The 22176-nt window shown below is 32.5% G+C and overlaps 2 protein-coding genes across 2 annotated transcripts; one reads left to right on the plus strand and one right to left on the minus strand.

Annotated features, from left to right (window-relative positions):
• The first annotated feature begins 2676 nt into the window (after window positions 1–2676).
• On the plus strand, window positions 2677–10854 carry LOC107004750 (dihydrolipoyllysine-residue acetyltransferase component 5 of pyruvate dehydrogenase complex, chloroplastic). The gene is made up of 6 exons (XM_015203087.2): window positions 2677–3711; window positions 3991–4182; window positions 4261–4348; window positions 10037–10107; window positions 10191–10274; window positions 10387–10854. Exons 1-6 carry the CDS (start codon window positions 2845–2847, stop codon window positions 10489–10491), a joined length of 1407 nt encoding a protein of 468 aa, XP_015058573.1. The 5' UTR covers window positions 2677–2844; the 3' UTR covers window positions 10492–10854.
• A 1217-nt stretch (window positions 10855–12071) lies between these two features.
• Window positions 12072–15727, minus strand: LOC107002869 (leucine-rich repeat receptor-like tyrosine-protein kinase PXC3). The gene is made up of 2 exons (XM_015201061.2): window positions 12987–15727; window positions 12072–12666 (listed from the first exon to the last, which is right to left on the minus strand). Exons 1-2 carry the CDS (start codon window positions 15628–15630, stop codon window positions 12359–12361), a joined length of 2952 nt encoding a protein of 983 aa, XP_015056547.1. The 5' UTR covers window positions 15631–15727; the 3' UTR covers window positions 12072–12358.
• Window positions 15728–22176: the final 6449 nt, after the last annotated feature.

Genomic DNA, 22176 nt, shown 5'->3' on the forward strand with positions numbered 1-22176 from the left:
TGGTACTCACATTGAACATTTTTTACTACATTCTGCATTTTCTTATTTTGTTTGTGTCTTTTTTTGTTTCTTTTTTTCTTGTTTTTTTTATCTGAAATGTCATAACCTTGTAGCTTATTCGAATAGGTTTGTAGCTTATGCCTTATAAGTTAATTCAAGTGTTAGGATTTCTTACCAATGACTTTTGGCTTATTTTTCTGTGTTATTAGTTGAATGAAACAATAAATCTAGGGTGATCATATATCTGATGAAGATCTAGTGAGTCATTAATGAAAATTGCAGTTTCACAATATTAGGGCTCAACTATCGATACATATGACTTTCAGAAGGTCAGCATTATATTAGTCTGTGGTGTATAATTTACAATGGAGCAAGAAGTAGCAAGTGATAATAAATGCTAAAAACATGGTGTAGAGGAAATGAGAAAGCACATATTGCCGTTTATTGCTTTACTCTTTGTTACAAGAAGTGGGATCAATCTATTTGTGCATTGATTTTTGGTTGATATGAATTTTTTTACATTTTTTACATTAATTTTTTTTCATGGAGAAACTTTCTTGTTTATGCATGTTTTCTTGTATTGTTTTCCTTACAAATTTGATCATTTTTGTGGATTATGTGGTTAGTTCTTCAATACTATAACCATTCTATTATGTGTTCTATTTAAGTTTTATTACTAGCATCAAGTAAGCTTTTTAATTACTTTCAAACTATAAAAAAAAACATCTTCTAATTTTGATGGCTATTAAAATTGAATATATGTTTTAGTATATATTAATAATATGTTTCATTGTTGAACTTTTGTTGAACAATTTCCTTACCATTTTTTGTAGGTAAAGCAATTGAACCACGAGAAGGTGAAATCAATGAAAACCTTCTATAAAATTAGTTGTTCATTGCTAGACCTTCCACATTTATAAGAATCACTCATAGTATAATTATGTATATATTTGGATATGCCAGCTTTGAAACTTTGAATAAGTAATGGATTTATATTTTGGAGTATGATTAGGTTGATGAATAAATTTCTTTTATGATATATTTGAATTTCATTTGTGTATAAGTCATTACATTGATATTCAATTTATCAATGCTTTATTACTGTTGCAATAACCTATAGAAAACAGTTGCAATAGTTTAAAATAATTGTAGGAGTAGACCCACGAGCTTGTTGCAATAGGCCTGCAAAACTGTTGTTGTAAGCCTGAAAAACTGTTGCCAAAAGCATATGTTATGCAACGACTTTAAACCGTAGCATTTGAATAAATAATTGTTGCGACAGATAATCTTACATGAATGGCTTAAACCGTTGCAATAGACAAACCTATGGCATCAGATTTCAAATAGTTGCAAGAAACTGTGGCAATAGGTCTATTGCAACGCAATCAGATGAGATAGTTGCCTAACCGTTGCGATAGATCTATTGCAATGGTTTTAGTACCTATTGCAACATTATTTAAAGTGTTGCCACAACTCTATTTTCTAGTAGTGAGGGTCGTTTAAGCACATCTAGAGAGGGTGTATGAGCGGTCTCTCTTTGTGTGACTTAAGTGAATCTTAGGATGACTTTAAGTGAGGAAATTACATGCTAGAAGTCGTTAAAGGGAGAAGTAAAAGCATTTCACTGTAACAGTGAATATTCATTGTAATAGTGAATATATAGTTCACTGTAAAGTGATCTTAGAAATTGATATTTTTTTAATATGATATTATCTTATGTGTTTATATATTAATAATTGATGTTATTATGATTAAAATATGATTTATAAAAGGATGCATATTTCTAATAAAGTCCGTTTTCATGATATTTATGCATTATGTCATATTTAGTACATGTGATTGTACTAATTCCATGCTTTATTTTCTATCTATAGTTCTTGGTAGGTGAAGAGCTTTGGGAAGAAGACTTGGACAAGGAGATCGTTCAAGAAGAGTTGAAGTATGTCCTCATTTGACTCGAGGGCATATATGTCATTTTATATTTCATAAATAAAGTTTTGTAATAGACTATTAGTAATATGTTTTTAATTCGTATGGGCCGTGTCCCAAGTATTATCGTGTCTTAAGATGATGATCGAGACTTAGTGTTTTCCTATTTCTGCATATATGAAAGAGTTTAAAGACTTCTATATTGTTTTTATGAAAATTTTTAATTCCGCACTACTTTTCATTATGTATATGCGATGAATGATATGAGAGGTTTGTATGAGACCTCTGAGAGGTCGAATATGCCGGTTACAATCCGAGATTGTACCCTATCTTCTAGGGTGTGATTTCGGAATGTGACAATAGAAACAAGATGACACAAACTAAATGAATCATACACATGATTAAATATATTGCATCTTGCTCAAAAGCAACCACACTCACGTTGTAGAATAACCGACAATTTTAGACATTCAGAAATAAAAATGTTACATTAAATTCTAAATCAAGGACTTTATATACTAAATGATAAAAAATTTCAAATCGTTAAAAATCGATAATCCGATAATAAAAGAAGTCGAAATCGTTACCTAAACCATTAATTCATTAACGCATTATCGGTAATAACCAATATTTTTTTCGATTCAAACATACTCAATTTCGATTCGATTCAAGTAATTCTAAATGCGATTTCAAACATCGAATAAAAAAAAAGTTTTTGGGTACCAAATTTATATTTCCCACTTCCATGGTGTCAAAATTGATCACCAAAATCCACCGGTAATGTAGTTGAAGTCTCCGCCCTCTTTCTCTTTCGATGCATTCGAGAAATCCATTTCTATAGAAAAACACACAAACCTACGCTTTTCTTTTCACCATTACAAAAATCATTCAATTTTTCTTGATTTGTTCGCAAAAATGTCTCATCTTCTTCAATCCACCTTCATCCCCACCACAACCACTACCCTCCGTCGCCGTTCTGTGTTTCCGACGACCCATTTACGGAAAACCCATGTTGTAGAATCGAAGATCCGTGAGATTTTCATGCCAGCACTTAGTTCTACTATGACTGAAGGAAAGATTATCAGTTGGATGAAAACTGAAGGTGATAAACTAGCTAAAGGTGAATCAGTTGTTGTTGTTGAATCGGATAAAGCTGATATGGATGTTGAATCATTTTATGATGGGTATCTTGCTAGTATTATTGTACCTGAAGGTAGTTCTGCACCTGTTGGTTCTCCAATTGCTCTTCTTGCTGAATCTGAAGATGAAATTTCACTTGCTAAATCGAAAACTCCGACACCCACTTCTACTTCTAGTTCGGCTGCTACTGCTAGTGTAACTGAAGAGGTTTCTACGGTAGCAGCTGCGGTTGCGGTTCCGGTTACGGCTACGTCATCTTCTGATGCCGGGCCTGTGAAATTGGCGTCTTCGATTCACCCAGCATCAGAAGGGGGGAAGAGAGTGGTGGCTTCACCGTATGCTAAGAAATTGGCTAAGGAATTGGGGTTGGATTTGAGGGGAGTGGTGGGGAGTGGGCCTAATGGGAGGATTGTGGCAAAGGATGTTGAAGCAGCAGCTGGTTCTGCTCCTATTGGTGTTGCTGCAGCGGCGAAGCCAAGTGGTGGTGCACCAGCGGCCCCAGCAGTAGAATTGGGGACGACTGTGCCATTTACGACAATGCAGAGTGCGGTGAGTCGAAATATGGTGGAGAGTTTGGCAGTTCCAACTTTTAGAGTGGGGTATACTATTACTACTAATGCCCTTGATGCTCTCTACAAGAAGGTATGGTTTTTTGCTTTGTATTATTTCCTTGATTAGTTGTAAAAAGATTGGATTTTTTTGGGATAAACTGGGAAGTGTATGCTATGTCATAGATAAGCTGAAAATGCTAGCTGAGATGGTATATCTGAAAATCAGTAGATAGATGTATTTACTGCAACATCTAGACTTTATGAGATTCTCTGAGAATAGGCAAACAGAAGTGGATCTTCTATGTTTTAGTAAATTTTAAGATAAGCAGTTTCATCAATTCAGTTCCTGAATGTATTTGTGAATTTGTAGGTCAAGTCGAAAGGAGTGACAATGACAGCATTGTTGGCAAAAGCCACAGCACTTGCATTGGTGCAACATCCTGTTGTGAACTCTAGTTGTAGAGATGGGAAGAGTTTCACATATAACAGTAGTATTAACATTGCTGTTGCAGTCGCCATAGATGGTGGCTTGATTACTCCTGTACTTCAGGATGCTGACAAGGTTAGTTTGAAAATCATTTTTTAATATTCTGATTTCACATATAGTGAAGTGATTGATATGATTAAATATTCATTACAGGTTGATTTATACTCATTGTCAAGGAAATGGAAGGAGTTGGTTGATAAGGCCCGGGCTAAGCAACTTCAACCCCATGAATACACCACAGGTATGCTATTACATTTGATGTGTTAACAGTCTTTGATGTAATAGAGCATGTATATACCTATCACCAGCTGATCATATTTATTTTTTTTGAAAACGGAATTGTTTCTATTTCTTTTTTTGATAATGAAAAAAAAATAAAAATAGAAACAATCACTGTTTGGTAATTGTTTCTATTTCTGTAGAACCTGAAAGCCCTATTTGCATAAGGAACTCTGACAATACTGACCTATCCCTATAGGAGTCTAAGACATCAAAGATAGAGACAATATCATTAGAGTAAAACTGATTGCACCAAAAAAACAGAGTCAAAATGCAATTCAGTTTGACTTGTTGCATACTACTCTCCTATTCTCAAAAACTCTTAAGGTTCCTCTCTTTCCATATTGTGCACCAAATAGTGGCAGGACAATTCTCCAGTTACTTCTGTTTTTTTCTTGTGTCCCTGATTCTTCCTAGCTATGTAGAGCCTCTGAAATTCTCTCAGGCATGGACCAGGAGATGTTTTTAAGTCTCAGGAACAAATTCCACAACTCGCTAGTGACTTCGCATATTGTTAACTGCAACAGCCTGTCTTTATATTGGATGGTTTCTTGAACTAGATTCTTTAACTTGGATATTAGCTTACATCATTATTTTTGAAGTCCATATGACCAAGGCTCACACTCACTCAGTAGACTGATACATGCCTAGAACTGATTAAGAGATAGGAGTCTGTCTGCTACTAAGAGATATATATTTGGAGTCTGGAGATAGCATTTATGTTTCTTCAAATTCCTCTTCCATATGTGCATGCTCCTCAATTGAATTTGAGAACTTGTAACTTATTATCAAAAGGCTGGTAATATAGTTTGATGTTTGAGCTACATGGGCTTCAAAACTCCAAATGAGAAAATTGAGGTACTCCTGCTAATCCAGTTTCATGCATTACGGGTGCTTTAGCCACCTTATGAACTGAGACTACAAAATAGAACAAATAGTTGGTTACTTTATTTTAAAAAAATCAGTAGTTGAGTGTTGCTAGGACTTGTTCCTTGAAGTTTTAAGGTCCAACTCCAGAAAACAAGGATTTGGTACTTATGACTGCTTAAAATATTACGAGTACAATTTTTTTAGTGGGTCAAGTCCAGACTGCTATTAAAGTGAGTTTTTGTTCCACTTCATTTTCATAAGGGCATAGCTTCACAGCTAAAACAAATAAGTTATTCCCCTTCTTTGTGGTTTAGCGTCATGATGTTCTCATGTTGTTAGAGATTTATTCTTTACTTAGTGCTGATGCATGTGTAAATGTTGTTATGAGCACTTGTTGGAGAGACTGATGAAGAAAAAAAGAAAATTTACTCCATCTTGATTTTATGTGATTCTGTTTGATTCGATCCAAAATTTAAGATATTAGTCTGATAAAATTATTAATGAAATGATTTTACCTATAAAATTGTGTAGTACCCTCTCTCCCTCTCATAATGCTTGTTTGTTTCTTTTAGTTGTGATATATTGTCATTTGATAAATCAGAACTTTTAAATGCTTATATCTCACAAAGAGTTTCGGTATCCCTGCTTACTATTTGTATACACCTCAATTGCTAATTTATTTTATTTTTAATAAAATGAATTGGAATGGAAGGGAGAGCAGAATGAATGACCGCAACCAAATAGATTAGAACACAATTGCAAAAGACAAAGAAACCACATTTTCCCCAACAAATACGAAACAACTCGTGTTTTTAACTTTTCTCGTAATAATCTTGTTGTGGACTACCAAAATTGGGATAATGAGTAATCGAAGAGAATCGAAGAATTAACACAGCCGCCTGTTCACCCATTTAAACTAGAAATAGCTGGCGGATGAGTAGTGTATGTCTAATATATGTATACAGATAAGGAAAAATAAACAGTAAATCCAACCGGTTATTTAGTATAACAGAAAAGACCATTATCGAAGTTCTAATTTGTTAGTTAAACAAATTTGGTTTCTTAAAACTTTGGAAAGTGGTCAAGTTCAAAAAAAACTTTGGAAAGTGGTCAAGTTCAAAAAAAACTTTGGAAAGTGGTATAATAATGTTACTAAAAGAACAATATATGTCATTCTTGGTATATCACAAACGAGGACATACGTTCAGAATGGAGGGAGTACTTTTTATTCATTGGAATAGTTGGTTTGCTTCTTTTATAAGGTATCGGCTCCTACTTCCAGCGAAAATCTGTCCTTTCTTTTTTTTTTTCCTGGGGTTTAGTTGGGGTTGGGCAGAGAGTTGAGCATTCTACTTCGCAAGATATTACTAACTGGCAACTTGATAGGTTAGGATGCTTATGTTCCTGTATTTTGTTTAATGCTCAAGCTAAGCAAGTCACTTCTAATTAGGACCATATTTATATTAGTGAGATATGCATAGCAATCTCACAGTTACTATTCTCAAAATATAGAATAGCATAGCAATCTCAAATTATGTCCTCAAAACAGAAGTGTTTTTCTTTATCCAACTTTCTGGACATTTTCTGAGGTTGACCCTTGAGGATGTTGCAGGCAATTGAAGGGGAAAGGAGGTGAAACGATTGAATGAGGTTAAAATGATTCAAGTTTCGTCAAAGTCAAACTCAAAATTTTCAAGTTTAACCTTAAAAATGAGTAGGGTAGGATGATGAAGCATACTACATGACCCTGTTGGATTTTCTTTTCTTTTCTCTCCATTCCGAATGCTCATCATATTCTTCAATCGGATCTTCAAGACATTCTTGACAAGAACGTTTAATGTCCTATGAATAGTGACCTGTGAATGGATCTTTGAGCCACCATACACTGTTACATTCTGAATGGAAATGTAAATCCAGTGTTTCCGCAAGGCCTTGTAATAACGGGAATCATAGAATGATAAACATTATAGTAGAGATTTCATTATGGCAGCAAAAGTCCTACATGGGGGTTGCTAGCCTAGCTCACAAAGGCATCCTTTGCCAACAAATTATTGGGCCTAGCGTTAACTCAGTTATTCACTGTAGTAGAAACAATTACTAAAAGCATTTAACACCCTACACTCATATAACGATCAATCATCCATATATTAAAAGGAAACACCGAGGGAGAATTTATCTAGAGGAAGACATTTATTATACCATAATTTTTGCAAAGGTTCTAAGATGTTTTTCAACTACTACAAAGCCTCATTATACAAGAGATAGAAAATTAGTTATTCACTTATTGAATATATATAGTACAAGTGGAATTCAAATATCATGAATAGTAGTCTTATACACATAAAGGACATAAAAACTCAATGCTTGAAAAGTAATAGTGAGGAATCTCTGACATTGTAGAGACTTAGTAGGTAATGGGCAAGACATAGGAAAATGATAGGGATTATTTCATGAAAGGGAACAAATCATACGATAGAGTTATTAAGCATGTCAAACAAGACATGTGATAATTGGATGTTATGGCAAAAGGACCCTTTATTAATGATCTGCATGGCATGAGATAGTGGAATGTTATATCAAGAGAGGGGGTAATGGCTTGAATTGAACCCCCATCAACAGTGATTTGCATGGCATGGATGATGGAGTTTTTATGTCAAGACATGGGATAATTGGCTTTTATGGTAAGGGGCCCATAAATAATGTTTTGCATGCATGCGATAGTGAGATTTTACAACAAGATATGGCTAGACAAAAGATGGACAAAAGATAGTGGAAAAACATGGAGAGAAAACAGACTAAACAAAAAATGGTGTTCTGGAAGAAGGGATTTGGATTTTAATTGGAAATCATGGTGATACAAAATGCTTGAAGGTTTAATCACTAGTGACATTTTCCGTAGTTCCCCATTCTTCATCATGCTTGTCTTCAAACCTTACTTTCAATCTGCTTTAATATGCCCTTGTGAAATATTTTTTGCCATGAGGTCATTCTTTTGCCATATCTTTTGCATTTTTCCCTTTCTTCTTTTGGTGAAGCATTAGCTGGGTCAAATAAATTAATCCTAGCAGATTTCTGCTAGAAACAATTTTATTTTGGGTCTTGGGAACCTTGTAAAATTGCATATTACTCCTTGAGTACTTCGTTTACATTATCTCTGTTGGGATACACTTGTTTTGTTGGAAAAATATTGTCTGAGCTTTGGATTATTCTTCATTGGGCCATATTTCTTTCTCTCCTATGATATAGGAATTCTGGATGCTAACAACAACAACATACCCTAATGTAATTCCACAAGTGAGGTCTGGGGAGGATAGGTTTTACTCCAAACTGGATATGATTAAACCATGAATTTTCCATTTCTAGGAAAATCATTCAGAATTGCAAGGTGATGAATTGTTCTTGTGGAGTTGTAAGAATAGAATGTTAATTGAGTTCTGAAGCAACAACATAATCTCTTTTACTCCTATGGGCCTGCATTGGACCAAGGGATGAATATGGATCCATGGGGATAGTTACTTCTTGCCAAAAGCAGAATAAGGAATATAAGAGGACATGGATGATACTTTTTGCTCTTGGCAGGACATCACTTTCATACAAGTAGTATTTTCTTGAAAGAGTAGAAGACATTGATATTTACATGAGAATGAACAAGGTTGGAAGATGAAGATGTTTCCGACATGATCTTACTAACAACCTCTTCCTCCAAACTAAGGGGTTTGGCTCTGATACCACAAGGTCAATCTTGGCTATGGAAGAAGAATATTTTGCAATCAAAGGATAATGTCTTACGTGCATCCCAGAGGAGATATGCCCAAAGAACAAGGGAGCTGGGATTATAATTCTAATTAATTATCCTTGTTGGGAAAATGTAAAGGAAGCACTCAAGAAGTATTATGCAATTTTTCAAGATTCTCAAGACTGAAAAGGAATTGTTGCTACAGAATTGCTAAGATTAATTTAAATGGCAGGCATTTTTGACCCTTTTCCGTAATTGTTATCATTCCAGTATTACATTTACCCCTTGTGGGCCACTTGAACTGCCAAGGAAGGTGGGAATTTGCAGAACAGGGGGTTATATGTCTTCTGGTCCCTGTAACACTATTGATATCCCTTCTTCTAGGGCATGTTTTCATCTTCAGAATGCTAAATTTCCATTCTGTTTATATTTTATGTCCATTTTCTGTTGTTGGTGAAGTAGATATTTTACTTTGATGCCTTTGCACTTTTTCGATGGTCTCCTATTGTTTTCTGTGTATCAACAATAATCTTGTAGACTAAATGGCCTAACTATAGAGCTATTGATGTTATAGCAGCAAATGATTATGTAGCTGTTCATGCATTTATGGTGGAAGCATTTACATTATCTCCTCTTGCAAGTAGAGATTAGACCAGTTTGTTGTAATTTGACATGCTTTTTCTGCACTGGAACAGTGATTAGTTTGAACTTTGGATGTACTCCATCAAAGATCCTATTGGCCAAATATCAAAATATGTGAAAGAAAAGAAAATGTCTATTTCTTGTCTCCATGGCGGGAGATTAGTTAAGCTAGCTGTGTTTAGCGAGTTCTCTCCTTTTCTTTTTCGTTCTTTGTTTTTTTAATAGTACAACAACTATACCTTAGTCCCTAACAAGTTGGGGTCGGCTATATGAATCCCCACTTCTTCATTTAAGCTCATTTCTTGTATCCAGCTGACTTCTCTGCTTTTGCATGTCAAGGATCTTGTTGTTCATATGTTGTTTAGGATTTTGATTGTTTTGGCTGTTGGATTTGTACCGCAGGCACTTTTACTCTATCCAACCTTGGAATGTTTGGCGTTGACCGTTTTGATGCCATCTTACCACCAGGAACTGTAAGTTCCACTCTGATATGCCTCCTGCCTGATGTGTGAATACCTCTGGTATCGTTTCTCATGTTGGTTCAACTGTTGTCTAGGGTGCAATCATGGCTGTAGGAGCATCTCAACCCACACTTGTTGGAACCAAAGATGGTCGAATTGGCATGAAAAACCAAATGCAGGTAGAATGATGAATTATGTTTGCTTTTGGCATGCTAGTTCTTTTTCTCAAATAAACGTTCAGAATTATGCAATTATCAAATGCTTAAGCTATAAATTGTTGAAATATTTCAGGTCAATGTCACTGCTGATCATCGGGTAATATATGGTGCTGATTTGGCGGCTTTCCTGCAAACCTTAGCACAGATAATTGAGGATCCTAAAGACCTTACTCTTTAGGCTCTTGTCCTCAATTGTGGGAGATTAGATGTTTTGTAGTGTAATTTGCTCAAGTTTCAGCCAGTAGCTTCATGGAGTGAACAGAAACCATATGCTATAACATCTGAAGCATCATCTAAGTCACAATTCAGAAGATGAATGGAAATGGATGGTTAGGTCATTTTTTCGCGTGGTTAATCTTTTCTTTTTATTGAAGTGTAAACTCACAAGGACATTTTTCATGGCTGCCATAAAATTATGGCCTCAAGATGAGCTCTTTGTTGCTTCATCATTCAAATATTGTTGCAACTTTCTATTGATTCTATATTTAAGAGTGTTCTGCAATTTCAGTTGTATCTGCAGTTCACTATTGCCATTACAAAATTACTTCTTTCCTGTTTAATGCTTCAATTTGCCATTTAATATGATGTTCCACAAGAAAAACACCTAAGACCAGGGTAGGGATGGCAATGGGGTGGTGCGGGGATCGGTTGCTTGAGCTTAACCTGCAAAATTTTTAATCCGCTCCGCATGACATTTATTTTTTTCATTTTCAACCCCTTCCCCCCTTGCATGCTCCGCATGAACCTGCCCCACATACCTTTTTAAATTTTTTTTCTAGTTAAGTTTGATACTAAAAATATAATTCATAAAAATAAATTCATATTTTTATTGTGTCGTATTAATTCAATCGGATAGTGACTTAAAAAAAATTTTTTAGAGGTTAATTGGAAAACATGTAGAATAATGTTCTATTGAACCATTTTCATTTACTATCTTGAATATTTTAGTAGCTTTAAAAAATTATTTTTATAAATAATGTTTTAACACTGTTATGATATGTAAGAAATTGAAATTTAATTTAAACCCACATAAATCACATATACTTGCAATCTGTCCCGTCCCACATTGATTTTAAAAAAATCTTTGCTTCAACCCGCCCCGCACAACATTAAACTTAATCGGCCCTGCGTAGCCTTGAACCCACGTCACCCCACATTCATCCCGCCCCATTGTCATCCCTAGACAAGGGTTGTTATGACACCTTCCTTTTGTGTTTGTTCTTATAAACATGAAAATTCTAGAAGTGTCGTGATAAATGTCAATTTCTTTTCAATTCTTATACAATCTTACCAAATAAGCACACTACAATTCATCAACACGATTTTAGAATATTCTAAGGTGACACAATGATAATTCACACATCTTTACAAGTTTTTTTTAATGCACATAAAAGATTAATTAGTCAACAATAGTAATAACTAGTTTTAATATAATCCTTTCATGTGGTTAGATTAATCTTTTCATGTTCACCATGAGTTTTTTTTTTTTTGCAAAATATAAAATAATGGGTCTTTTTACGAAAGATAAACTTATGGGATCAAGTTATACATTTTTTTTTAAAAAAAAAAACTTGAAATCATGACGTGGAATTCCAAATTCTGCTTTTAGAAGGATTAGAAATTTAAAATTATGATCACAAATAGCATGTCCAAAACGTTGAGATTTCAAATCGCATGTCCAAACGCCTACTTAGTTTTCTTTAAAAATGGAAATGTAAGGGATTTGGTATACTAAGGGGATGTTTTAAAGAAGTTCTGTTATACAAATTGGATTCATTCCCAAAGACCTTATATATATTATATATATTACACATGAACAAGAAAAATGTGGACTATGTTACACTGAGAACTAACATCATATTCAAAGTTATGTAGCTACTATCTTCATATATCTATATGTTTACATTAATATAATATGTATAAACTGGCAAAACTGGCATATTCTGCATAGCTCACAACACCTTCACCACTTACAGCTCCTCCCCAAAAGAAAAAGAAGAAAACAATCTTGGCTGTTTTCTCCTTAACTTTCCTTTGACGTACGATTACCTTGCATGGAGAAGCACCCGAAGCACACTCTTCATTTTTGGCCGGCCTTCTGGTGATACACTGACACAAGCTAGAGCCAATTTGAGGACTGCTAACATCTGGCTCCTAACGTTGAGTGATGCCTTAGAAATGCTAGAATCCAGAATGTGATCCCACTTGCTGTGCTTCTCAGAGTTGCTCAGCACTGACTTGGCTAACTCGGTTCCCTGACTAACTGCAGGTCTTCCTGTCAACAATTCCAGCAGAACAACCCCAAAGCTATATACATTTCCAGCCATTGTGACTCTCATTGTGTATGCATATTCTGTAACACAAAAAGGAAATGCATTACTAAATATATGCTCAACTTTGAGGCTTCTCATGTTACATTTTAATCCACCCCTCCCCCTCTAAGCTATACTGACAGACTGTTTCACTTTAGATATCGAAAGACAGTTCAACACCGTTTATAATGAAGTCTTAAGTTTGAAAACAACAATAACTATATGAAGATTAAACACAAAAAGATGAGTTAAAAGCATGGTACGGCGGTTAGGACAAGAAACGTCACATTACCAATAAGGAGTACAAATCAATGTTGAGGGATCTTAAAATTTAACCATTAACCAAGTTATAGTTCATTACCTGGAGGAATATAACCGACAGAACCAGCAACAGCAGAAAAGCTGCCTGTGCTCTTCGAAGGATCCATCACCTTGTAGAGTTCAATGTCTCCTATCTGAGCCTCATTCTGGGACTTCAAGAGAATGCTCTTGCTAGAAAGGTCGAGGAGGAGGATTGGACCCTTGTCACATCCATGAAGAAAAGCTAAACCCTGAGCTACTCCAATAGCTATGCTGTAGCGACTTGCCCAATCTAACGAGTAGCCCAAGCTACCACGAAGAACATCATATAACGAGCCAATGGGGGCAAATTCGTAGAAGAGGTAAGCACTATCAGCAGCCAAAAGATAGCCTAGTGGAATCATGACATTCGAATTATTCAGCTTTCCAATATTTCTTAGCTCTTCCCCAAATAGTTCATGGCTTCCCAACTGAAATATTTTGTCACTCCAATTAAGCTTCTTGACAAAATAGGTTGTACCCGACGGCATAACAGCTTTATAGTAGGTTGAAAATCTTGTCTTGAACACAACATTTGAGGGCTCAGACACTGCTACCATGGCCTTTGTGAAGTCTATATTTGACTTGTGAATGCTGTTTGCAGTTAAAACCTTTCCCTGAACGACAGGGGATTGAGAAATTTGTACTCCTGAGTGAAAATGTTCATCATTGATCCTGTAATATCTTCTAGAGATTGAAATAGCAATCACCACGAAAATGGCAATTGTTGCTACACCTGCAATTGGGACAACAACTGCAACAACTATTGATTTTCTCTTTTTTGCAGCAGCTTGTGGTGGAGCAACTGGGGAAGGATAGATCAGATCCCCATTTCCATCTGTATCAACAATGACAAAACTTCCAAACTTTGGAACAACTCCAGACAGTTGATTGTTTGAAAGCACCAACCTAGTCAAGCCTTTCATTCCCGCCAGGTAGTCTGGAATCTGACCCGAGAACCTGTTGTAAGAGAGATCCAAAACTTCCAATGAAGTCAATCTAGAAAAACTACTCGGTATAGGTCCTTGAAAAAGATTGTGACTCAGATTCAAAGCAATCTGTAAACTCAATGGCATATCAGGAATAGGCCCACCGAGTTGGTTCCCTCCAAGTTGGAGTTCTAACAGCACATTTAAGTTACTAATGTCAACCGGAATTCGACCACTTAGTTTATTCCCCTGCAAATTCAAGTTTGTGAGATCTCTCAAACTTGATAATGAACTTGGTATGGAACCAGTCAACGAATTCGAGCTGAAATTGAGTTTCTGCAATCTGTTCAACTGTGAGATATTACTTGGAATTTCTCCAACTAGGTTATTGGATTGAAGACTCAGTACCTGAAGATTAGACATATCACCCAACTCAACAGGAATAACACCACTCAGCTTATTCTGAGCTAAGTTCAAAAGGGCCAACTTTTGGCACTTCCCCAATTCAGAAGGAATTGGTCCAGTTAACTGATTGTTGTCCAGCTCCAAGTAGGTCAAACTTTGAAGGCTTTCAAAAGAAGCAGATGGAAATGACCCATTCAAAGCATTTTGCCCCAATCTCAACCTGATCAAATTTATCGACATGTTTGAAGGAACAGGTCCCTCTAACTTATTGGAAGTGAGATCAACAAACTGCAAGTTCATTGGGAATAAGAGGTCCTGAGGAATTGTACCATTTAATGTGTTAAAACTGAGGTCCAAATTCCTCAGGTATGTGGTTATACCAAAGGGTATATTTCCAACAAAATTATTCTGATTCGCAGCAAAACGCGTCAGCGTTGTGATATTCCTAAGGGATTGTGGGATTGTGCCACTCAATCTATTGGCTGACAAGATCAAGACTTGCAATTTGGAAAGTTCACCTATTCTATCAGGTATTACACCAGATAGTTTGTTTAGAGAAAGGTCAATCAAAGTTAAGTTCCCAAAGTTCACAATTTGAGTGGGGAATTCACCTTGAAAAGCATTTGCAGAAAGATGAAGCTCCTCCAGAAGATTAAATTTTCCAAGACTGGTTGGAACTGAACCATTAAACATGTTAGAGCTAAGGTTCAAACTCTTGAGTGAATTCAATCCATTCAACTGCAAGTCAACTTTTCCCTTCAAGTTATTAAAAGAAAAGTCTAAAGACTCCAACTTTCCAAAACCAGTGAAAGTAGGCAAAAAACCCTCCAATCTATTCCCACTAAAGTTCAACAATTTCAACCCACTAATTCCCCCACAAACAGTGATGAACTCATTTGGGATAGAGCTCAAAAAGTTCTGGGAAACATCAAGAGACTCCAAAGTACCAATTTGACAAATAAAAGGCAAGAATTCAGAGCTAGAAATAGAGAACAATGAAAAGGTAACTTTGGTAAGGGAAGAATTATCAGAATTACATGAAACCCCTTTCCAAGAACATGGGGTTGAAGCTTTATCAGTTCCATTCCATACAAAAGAATCACCAGTATCATTATGAAACAGATCATAGACACTTCTCATGACATTAATCTGATTTGTGGGCAATTGGGAAAACACAATTTGAAGAGAAAAAGACAAGAATATAGTAATAACTATATGGGGAGCATACCTTAAGTTCATTTTTTTTTTGTTTTTGGCTTTGACAGTCAGAAAGCTGAAAACTTCAAGAAAATGATAAGGGGTTTCAAGAAAATCTATGTACAAGACTTGCATATACTCTCTGAGCTCAGGTGAAATAAGGGGAGGGAACAAAGGAACAAATGTTGTGTTTCATATGCATAGAGAAATAAAAAAATGAAGAAAAAGGAGTTGAGCACTTGGTTGTGGTGGTAGAGGGTAGGTGTGGGGTTGAGTGAGGGTGTGGGGGGGGGGGTTGACTGGACTTTACTATTTTTTGTATGAAAAATAAAAACGTAGACTAGACTAGTGAGGTTGTGTGTGAATGTGACGGAGAGAGACTGTTTTTTTTTAATCAGAAATTTTGAGTTTGAATTACGAACATATAAATTAGTGATGTTGTGAGTGAATGTGATGCAGTGAGATTGTTTTTTTTTTAATCAGAGTTTTAAGTTCGAGTAATGAACATATAGACTAGTGACATTGTGCGTGCGGGTATACCACCAGTAATGCAGAGAGACTGTTTTTTTTTAATCAGAATTTTTAAATTCGATTTATGAACATATAGACTAGTAAAATAAAGTTGTGTGTGGGTGTACCATTAAAAAATATAATGTACCGAGATTTTTTTTTTCTAAAACAGAATTTTAAGTTCGAATCATAAATATGTAAAGTTTTTAATAAAAATATTTTTCCTCAAATAAAATCCTACATAATACTAATTTAAAATAATTAAATTTTTATAAAATATCGAACATCAAATTAAAAGAAAAAATATGAGGCGTATGGGGGATGGTAAAAACCTTAATTTTTGTTGTCTTTTATTCTTAGTGGACAGAATTTTTTAATTCTAAAAAAGGACTGAATAGCTGCACAAGAGAAAAATTATAGTCACACTAATGAGTGTCCACATTCCTTTGTTTATTCCCTGCGTTTTAATTTATCCGTTTAATTTTAATTTAATTAATAATTTAAGAAGTAGGAAAAAAAATTGTATTTTTAATTAAATATATTGTAAGTATTTATAATACTTTTCAATAGTATAATTTGTAAATATATTATGTAAACTGTTAAAATTAAATATTATATTAAAAGGTAGATAAAATAGGAACATAGATAAAATAGGAACAATTAACTTTCATGGTTCTTTTTATATAAATATATAAATTTTCTTTGAAATGAAAGCCAATCGTGGGGAAAACGTTATGGAAATTTTGCATTTTTTTCCTTCCAAAATAGTTTGTTTGACTGATGGAGATAGAGACACAAACCCTACGTAGTTGAACGAGTTATTCTAAGATTAATTTTTTTAAAATTATTATAATATTAAATTAAAATAATATTACAATCTCAAAATAACTGGTTCAATTATTACACAATTTTATTTCAATCAAAAATAAATAGATTTATATTTAATTAATTATCTCTTATCTCTAATATTAAACTGGCTCGGAATATTTTCAAAGTGTGAAAAATGTTTATGCTAATATTTCCACAAGGTGTGGATCCCATTTTTGACCAAAATGGGAAATTTGGAAAACGCGTTGCCATTATTCAAAAAAGATTTGAATTAGTCATCCTTTGTCTTTAAAGATATTTAATTTAAAATATTTTTCTTATTTTATTTTAATTTATATGTTGAGATACATTAATTTTTCTTTAATTAAAGTATTTGTAAAATTATAAAAGTAATTACTATTAAAAATAAAATATAAAAAAAATTAATGGTATCTTTAAAATTGTTAAATAACAAATAATTTAAAAGATGGACATTTTTTTTGAAATCATGAAAAATAATTTGAAAGTGATGATATATGAATTACTCATCAATTTCAATTCATATTATATTACTTTCTTATTCGTTCTAAAAGTAACAATGTGTATTGGCTGAAAATAATTTTACCTTTTAAGTTTGTTTTACTCTTTTCTTTTACCCGTATTTCATTGTCAAGCATTTATTAATCAGTTAAGTAATCGTATAATATATGTTATTTTTTAAAATTATATTTATCATCTTAATAAATCGTAAAATTTTCAATATCATTTACTTGAGATTGATCCGTATAACTAAAGTATATGACATATTTTTAAGTGGTTAACTGAACTATTCAATAATAAATAAAAACAAACACCAATATTATTTTTTCTAAAATTTTAAATTGAAAATATCTAATTAAAATATTTAACAAAATCCAGACTTATTTCGAATATCTAGGCAAAAGATCCAATAAATTTTAAGAAAATTTAGGTTATGTATTTAATCCTATATTTAATTTTTTATTTCCAAAAGTGGAATAGTGGATAATGCGTTTTGCAAGGACTCTTTTTTTTTTTTTAAGATGGGAAACACATGATACATATTATAACATTTTTTTTTTTGGACCAAAACATGTATCTCATTTCTTGGTTGTTGAAGAAAAAAAAAATCTTTGTTTTGAATAATGAAATCAACAATTAATCAGCCAATAACCTTTGATAATTTATCTTAGTTAGCAACAATTTATTAACTCTAAAAAAGCACATGAGAATTTTGTTTCTCTAGATTTAGTGATATGTTGTTTTGATTTCAATTAGTGTTATTTTTTTTTTGTTTTATTTGTTTGTTCTAAACAAACATACAAGTACTTGATTAGTGGTAATTTACTTACATATCTCGAATATCGAAAGTTAACAACAAATTCAGTGAGATCTTAAAGTGGAATCTAATTTTAGTACAAATATCAAATATCGAAAAAAAAGATTGCTTTAGCTTTTGAATTTAGTAAATAAGTATGTAAGAATATAATTCAAACAGTTTTCTCATTTTTTATTTGCCACAAATTATATCTTCTTTTTTAGTTTTTACTACAAAATCTTTTATAAATAAAGAAAATCAGGTGATTAATAATCAAGTTACTTAATATTATTATTTATTTAAATCATTAATATTGTTGTAAGCTGAAATTACAATTTGGAAATATCCCTTTAGTAATTTTCATAAATAAGTTTTCTCAAGATAGTGACTTTATTTACCTTTAACCTTTTCATCAATTTTTCTTTTTTAGAAAATAATTTCCAAAATCAAAAGCATGACTTGGAAATAATCAAAGTCTTTTAGTAGTATTTTATTAATTAATTAAAAATGACTCCAAACCAATCAAATATGATAATAAGGCGTTCTCATTTCACTTTTCTATGTTATGGCTATTTTCTCTGACCCCACAAAGACTAATTTTGGCCTTTAATTTAGTTAAGTTTCCTCGATAATCAGTCGTTTGGATATGAGATATAAAATTATATCGTGAAGTTAAAATTTTATTTTAGACATGTAATTCTAGTTTTTTAAGTTGTACGAGTATTTTTCGTAAAAATTACAATAACTGTGAAATCTATTTAAATTGATACTATCTTATCAAATAATAAATAAGTCACAATTCATAATAAAATATCAAAATATCCTAACACGTATAGTTACTTTCTTTTATAAAAATCTCACCATAACAATAATAATAACTAATCGTTATTTTTTAATATAATCATTTTACACGGTACAAATAAATTCCTGAGTATAGTTGAGCTTCTTTTGAGGTGTTGTAATTATATGGTGATGATGTTACATAAATAGCTAACTCGAAAGAATCCCTTGAAATAATAAGATGATCGAAGAAATCATTTAAAGCTAAATTAATATTCCTTTTGTCCTTAATTATTTGTTTAATTTTTTTTTAGTTATCCTTAATTACTTATTTATTTTGACAAGTATAATTTTTTTTACCTATTATATCGTTAATTAATTACTTGAAAAAGATAGAACTTCTTGAAAATCTTAAATTTTTAATTCATCCACTTCATAATTAATAGAGGTAAAATGATAAACTAACTATGTTAATAATTATTTTCTTAATAAGAGTGTCAATTCAAAAGTGGACAAGTAATTACGGACAAAGGGAGTATATGTTATGTGAATAATTGTGATTTATAATATATGACCTACTTTTACATCATATCATACACTAGGTAAATTTGTCTGCCTTGAATTACGTCAATAATCTACTTTTGAGCATTTGATAGTATAAGTGTTTTTGACTGGGTATATTCCTACGATAAATTGTCAAGAATATTGTCTCCAAAGATGAAATGAAATATTTTTTAATCTTAAAACCAAAAAGATTTGATTTCAAGTGTTTCTGCATTTCGTTATTAATTCTTCATTTTACGATAGTTATTCATCACCAAAGTCTTTAGAATAGATATATGTAATTGTTTCATTGTCTATATTTATATTTTCGAAAAATGATATAAATATTTTATCATCAACTGCGAATGTTTTTCTTCCATTCAAAGCCTCTACATACAGAATCTAAATACTACACATCTTATATAATTAGTTATGTATTTGATAAGTTAATTAAAATATAAAAATATATTTTTTAAAATTCAATAAAATAACGTATATCCCTCAAATAATTTAGATTAAATAATGTCTTAACAAGTCCTTTATTCAAAAATGACTCCAAACCAGTCAAATTAATACTATAATGTATAGACGTTCTCATTTCCTTTTAATTTCTCTGACCCCAAAAACACTAATTTTTTAATTTTGGCCTTTAATTTAGTCAAAGTTCCCTCAATTAGCAATCGTGATATGCGATGTAATATCATGATATTGTGAATTAAATTAATATGAAATTGGAATTTTATTTTGATTTCTTAAATTGTATATGTATTTTTTCTTCATAAATATAAAAACTTCATAAGTTGTGAAAATTGTTCAAATTGATACAATCTTATCAAATAAGTAAATCATAGTTCATAACTAAGATATAAAAATACCTAAAGTGATATCTCCCATTTTCTTGTTATAAATAAATGTGTGATTGTGAACTTTCAAATACACACAATTTTATATATAAATATCATAGTCATTGGTAGTAATAACTGATTCATTTTTAGTATAATCATTTCACATGGTACAGATGAATTCTCGAAAATAATTGAACTTCTTTGAGGTATTGTCAAGATATGGTGATGTTACATGAATAGTTATGTTATCCAAAATACTCCCTTGAAATAGTAAGATGAACGGAAACTATTTATAAGCTATGATTATCATAAGATTAGTATTTCTAAGTAGTTGAAACTATTTACAACAAAGTAGGTTTTTCCCAAAGCATCTTATTTAAAACACTTTCGAGCAAATAACACTTACGGATTATTTGGTAGAGTGTAAAAAATGGTGTTCAATAGGGGTTTTTGCTAACTATAGGTAGAGTTGTTCAAAATCGAATAGAATCCAACTTTAATTTGAACCAAAAAAGAATATTGATTTATTTGTAATGGGTTATTGTTTAGTTGTTTCGATATTGATTTTGATTTAACTTTTTTTATATCGAGATATCCGTTCTTAACGGTTTGACGTTTTTTCTAACTGATTCACCGGTAATCCGATAATAAAAACTTAAAATATATTATATCATTCGCTATATAGAGTGCTTTACTTAGGAATTAATTCCATACTCTCATTTCTGACTTTCTTAAACTCTTGATTATTCTACAGCGTGTCAGTACGTTCTTTTGAGCGAGATGTAATCTGTCCATTTATGTGCATGGTTCATTTGGTTTGTTACCTTATTTCTATGTGATTCTAAATTTTAAAACGGTTAAACTGATAGCGACCAATGAGAGAAAAAATAATATCTTAATAGTTATATAACAATTAGCATGTCTACACCGATAATTGATACATTGAACTGATTATAAACATAGAATTAAAATCAAACAAGACCAAAGCCTAATGCTGGAAATATTTCTTATCCACTATTTGATTTAGTGTATTAAGGACAATTTTGTCTTGAACTTACTTATCCATATAGTAATAGCCCTAATACTACTAAATACCATGGCTTGCAATGCAGTAGTTATACACCCTATAATACTAAATAGAGTGTATAACTGATACATGTATCAGTTATACATAAGCTGAAAATTTCACTAAACAAAGGATTAGATAATATCGTGTCTATTATATGTATTAGAATCACTATACACCCCACCAAACAACCCCTTAGAAGCATTTTTAAAAACCTTGTCAAACGCCAATTAATGTACAAAAGAGTTTTTGATAATTATTGGTCAAACACAAGCCCCTCACCAAAGTATTTATTTGGAAAGTAATTTTTTTCCTCAGTTCATTTTTACTTGTCCACTATATTAAAAATAGATATCCAACAATACTTGTCCATTTTGAAAAATCAAGAGATAATTTACCCTTTTGTGTCAATAACTTTACCTTTGCTATTAAATACTATTTAATACATTTCTCAAAGCATTAAATTTAATATATTCAAAGATAATATAGTAATATCACCCATATTATTTATTGTTTCTTAAGGTGTGTGTCAAATCAATAGAGGACATCTTAAGGTGTGTGTCAAATTAATAGGAGACAACTATTGTTAAACAGAGAAATTACTTTTCAAAATAAGTTTTTGATCTTTCTCCTCTTCTATCTGATGGATGCATGCATGCATAATGGAGTAGTAGTGGCATATGAATGAAAGTACCAATCATGTCCACATACAACACAAGGGAGATCAATTCTAATTGTCAAAAATAATTGTGGAACCTGTTTCATGGGTCTTTCAACACTAATGTTGACCTTTC

The sequence above is a fragment of the Solanum pennellii genome, chromosome 11 (genome assembly GCF_001406875.1).
Source record: "Solanum pennellii chromosome 11, SPENNV200".
NCBI classification, from domain to species: Eukaryota; Viridiplantae; Streptophyta; class Magnoliopsida; order Solanales; family Solanaceae; genus Solanum; species Solanum pennellii.

Excerpts from the sequence above, each read along its gene's own strand:
- LOC107004750 (XM_015203087.2), top strand. The coding sequence starts at position 2,845 with ATGTCTCATCTTCTTCAATCCACCTTCATCCCCACCACAACCACTACC. Across the intron at positions 4,183-4,260 it reads TACTTCAGGATGCTGACAAG|GTTGATTTATACTCATTGTC; the intron begins GTTAGTTTGAAA and ends TATTCATTACAG. Across the intron at positions 4,349-10,036 it reads ACCCCATGAATACACCACAG|GCACTTTTACTCTATCCAAC; the intron begins GTATGCTATTAC and ends TTTGTACCGCAG.
- LOC107002869 (XM_015201061.2), bottom strand. The coding sequence starts at position 15,630 with ATGCAAGTCTTGTACATAGATTTTCTTGAAACCCCTTATCATTTTCTT. Across the intron at positions 12,667-12,986 it reads TGTCGGTTATATTCCTCCAG|AATATGCATACACAATGAGA; the intron begins GTAATGAACTAT and ends TTTGTGTTACAG.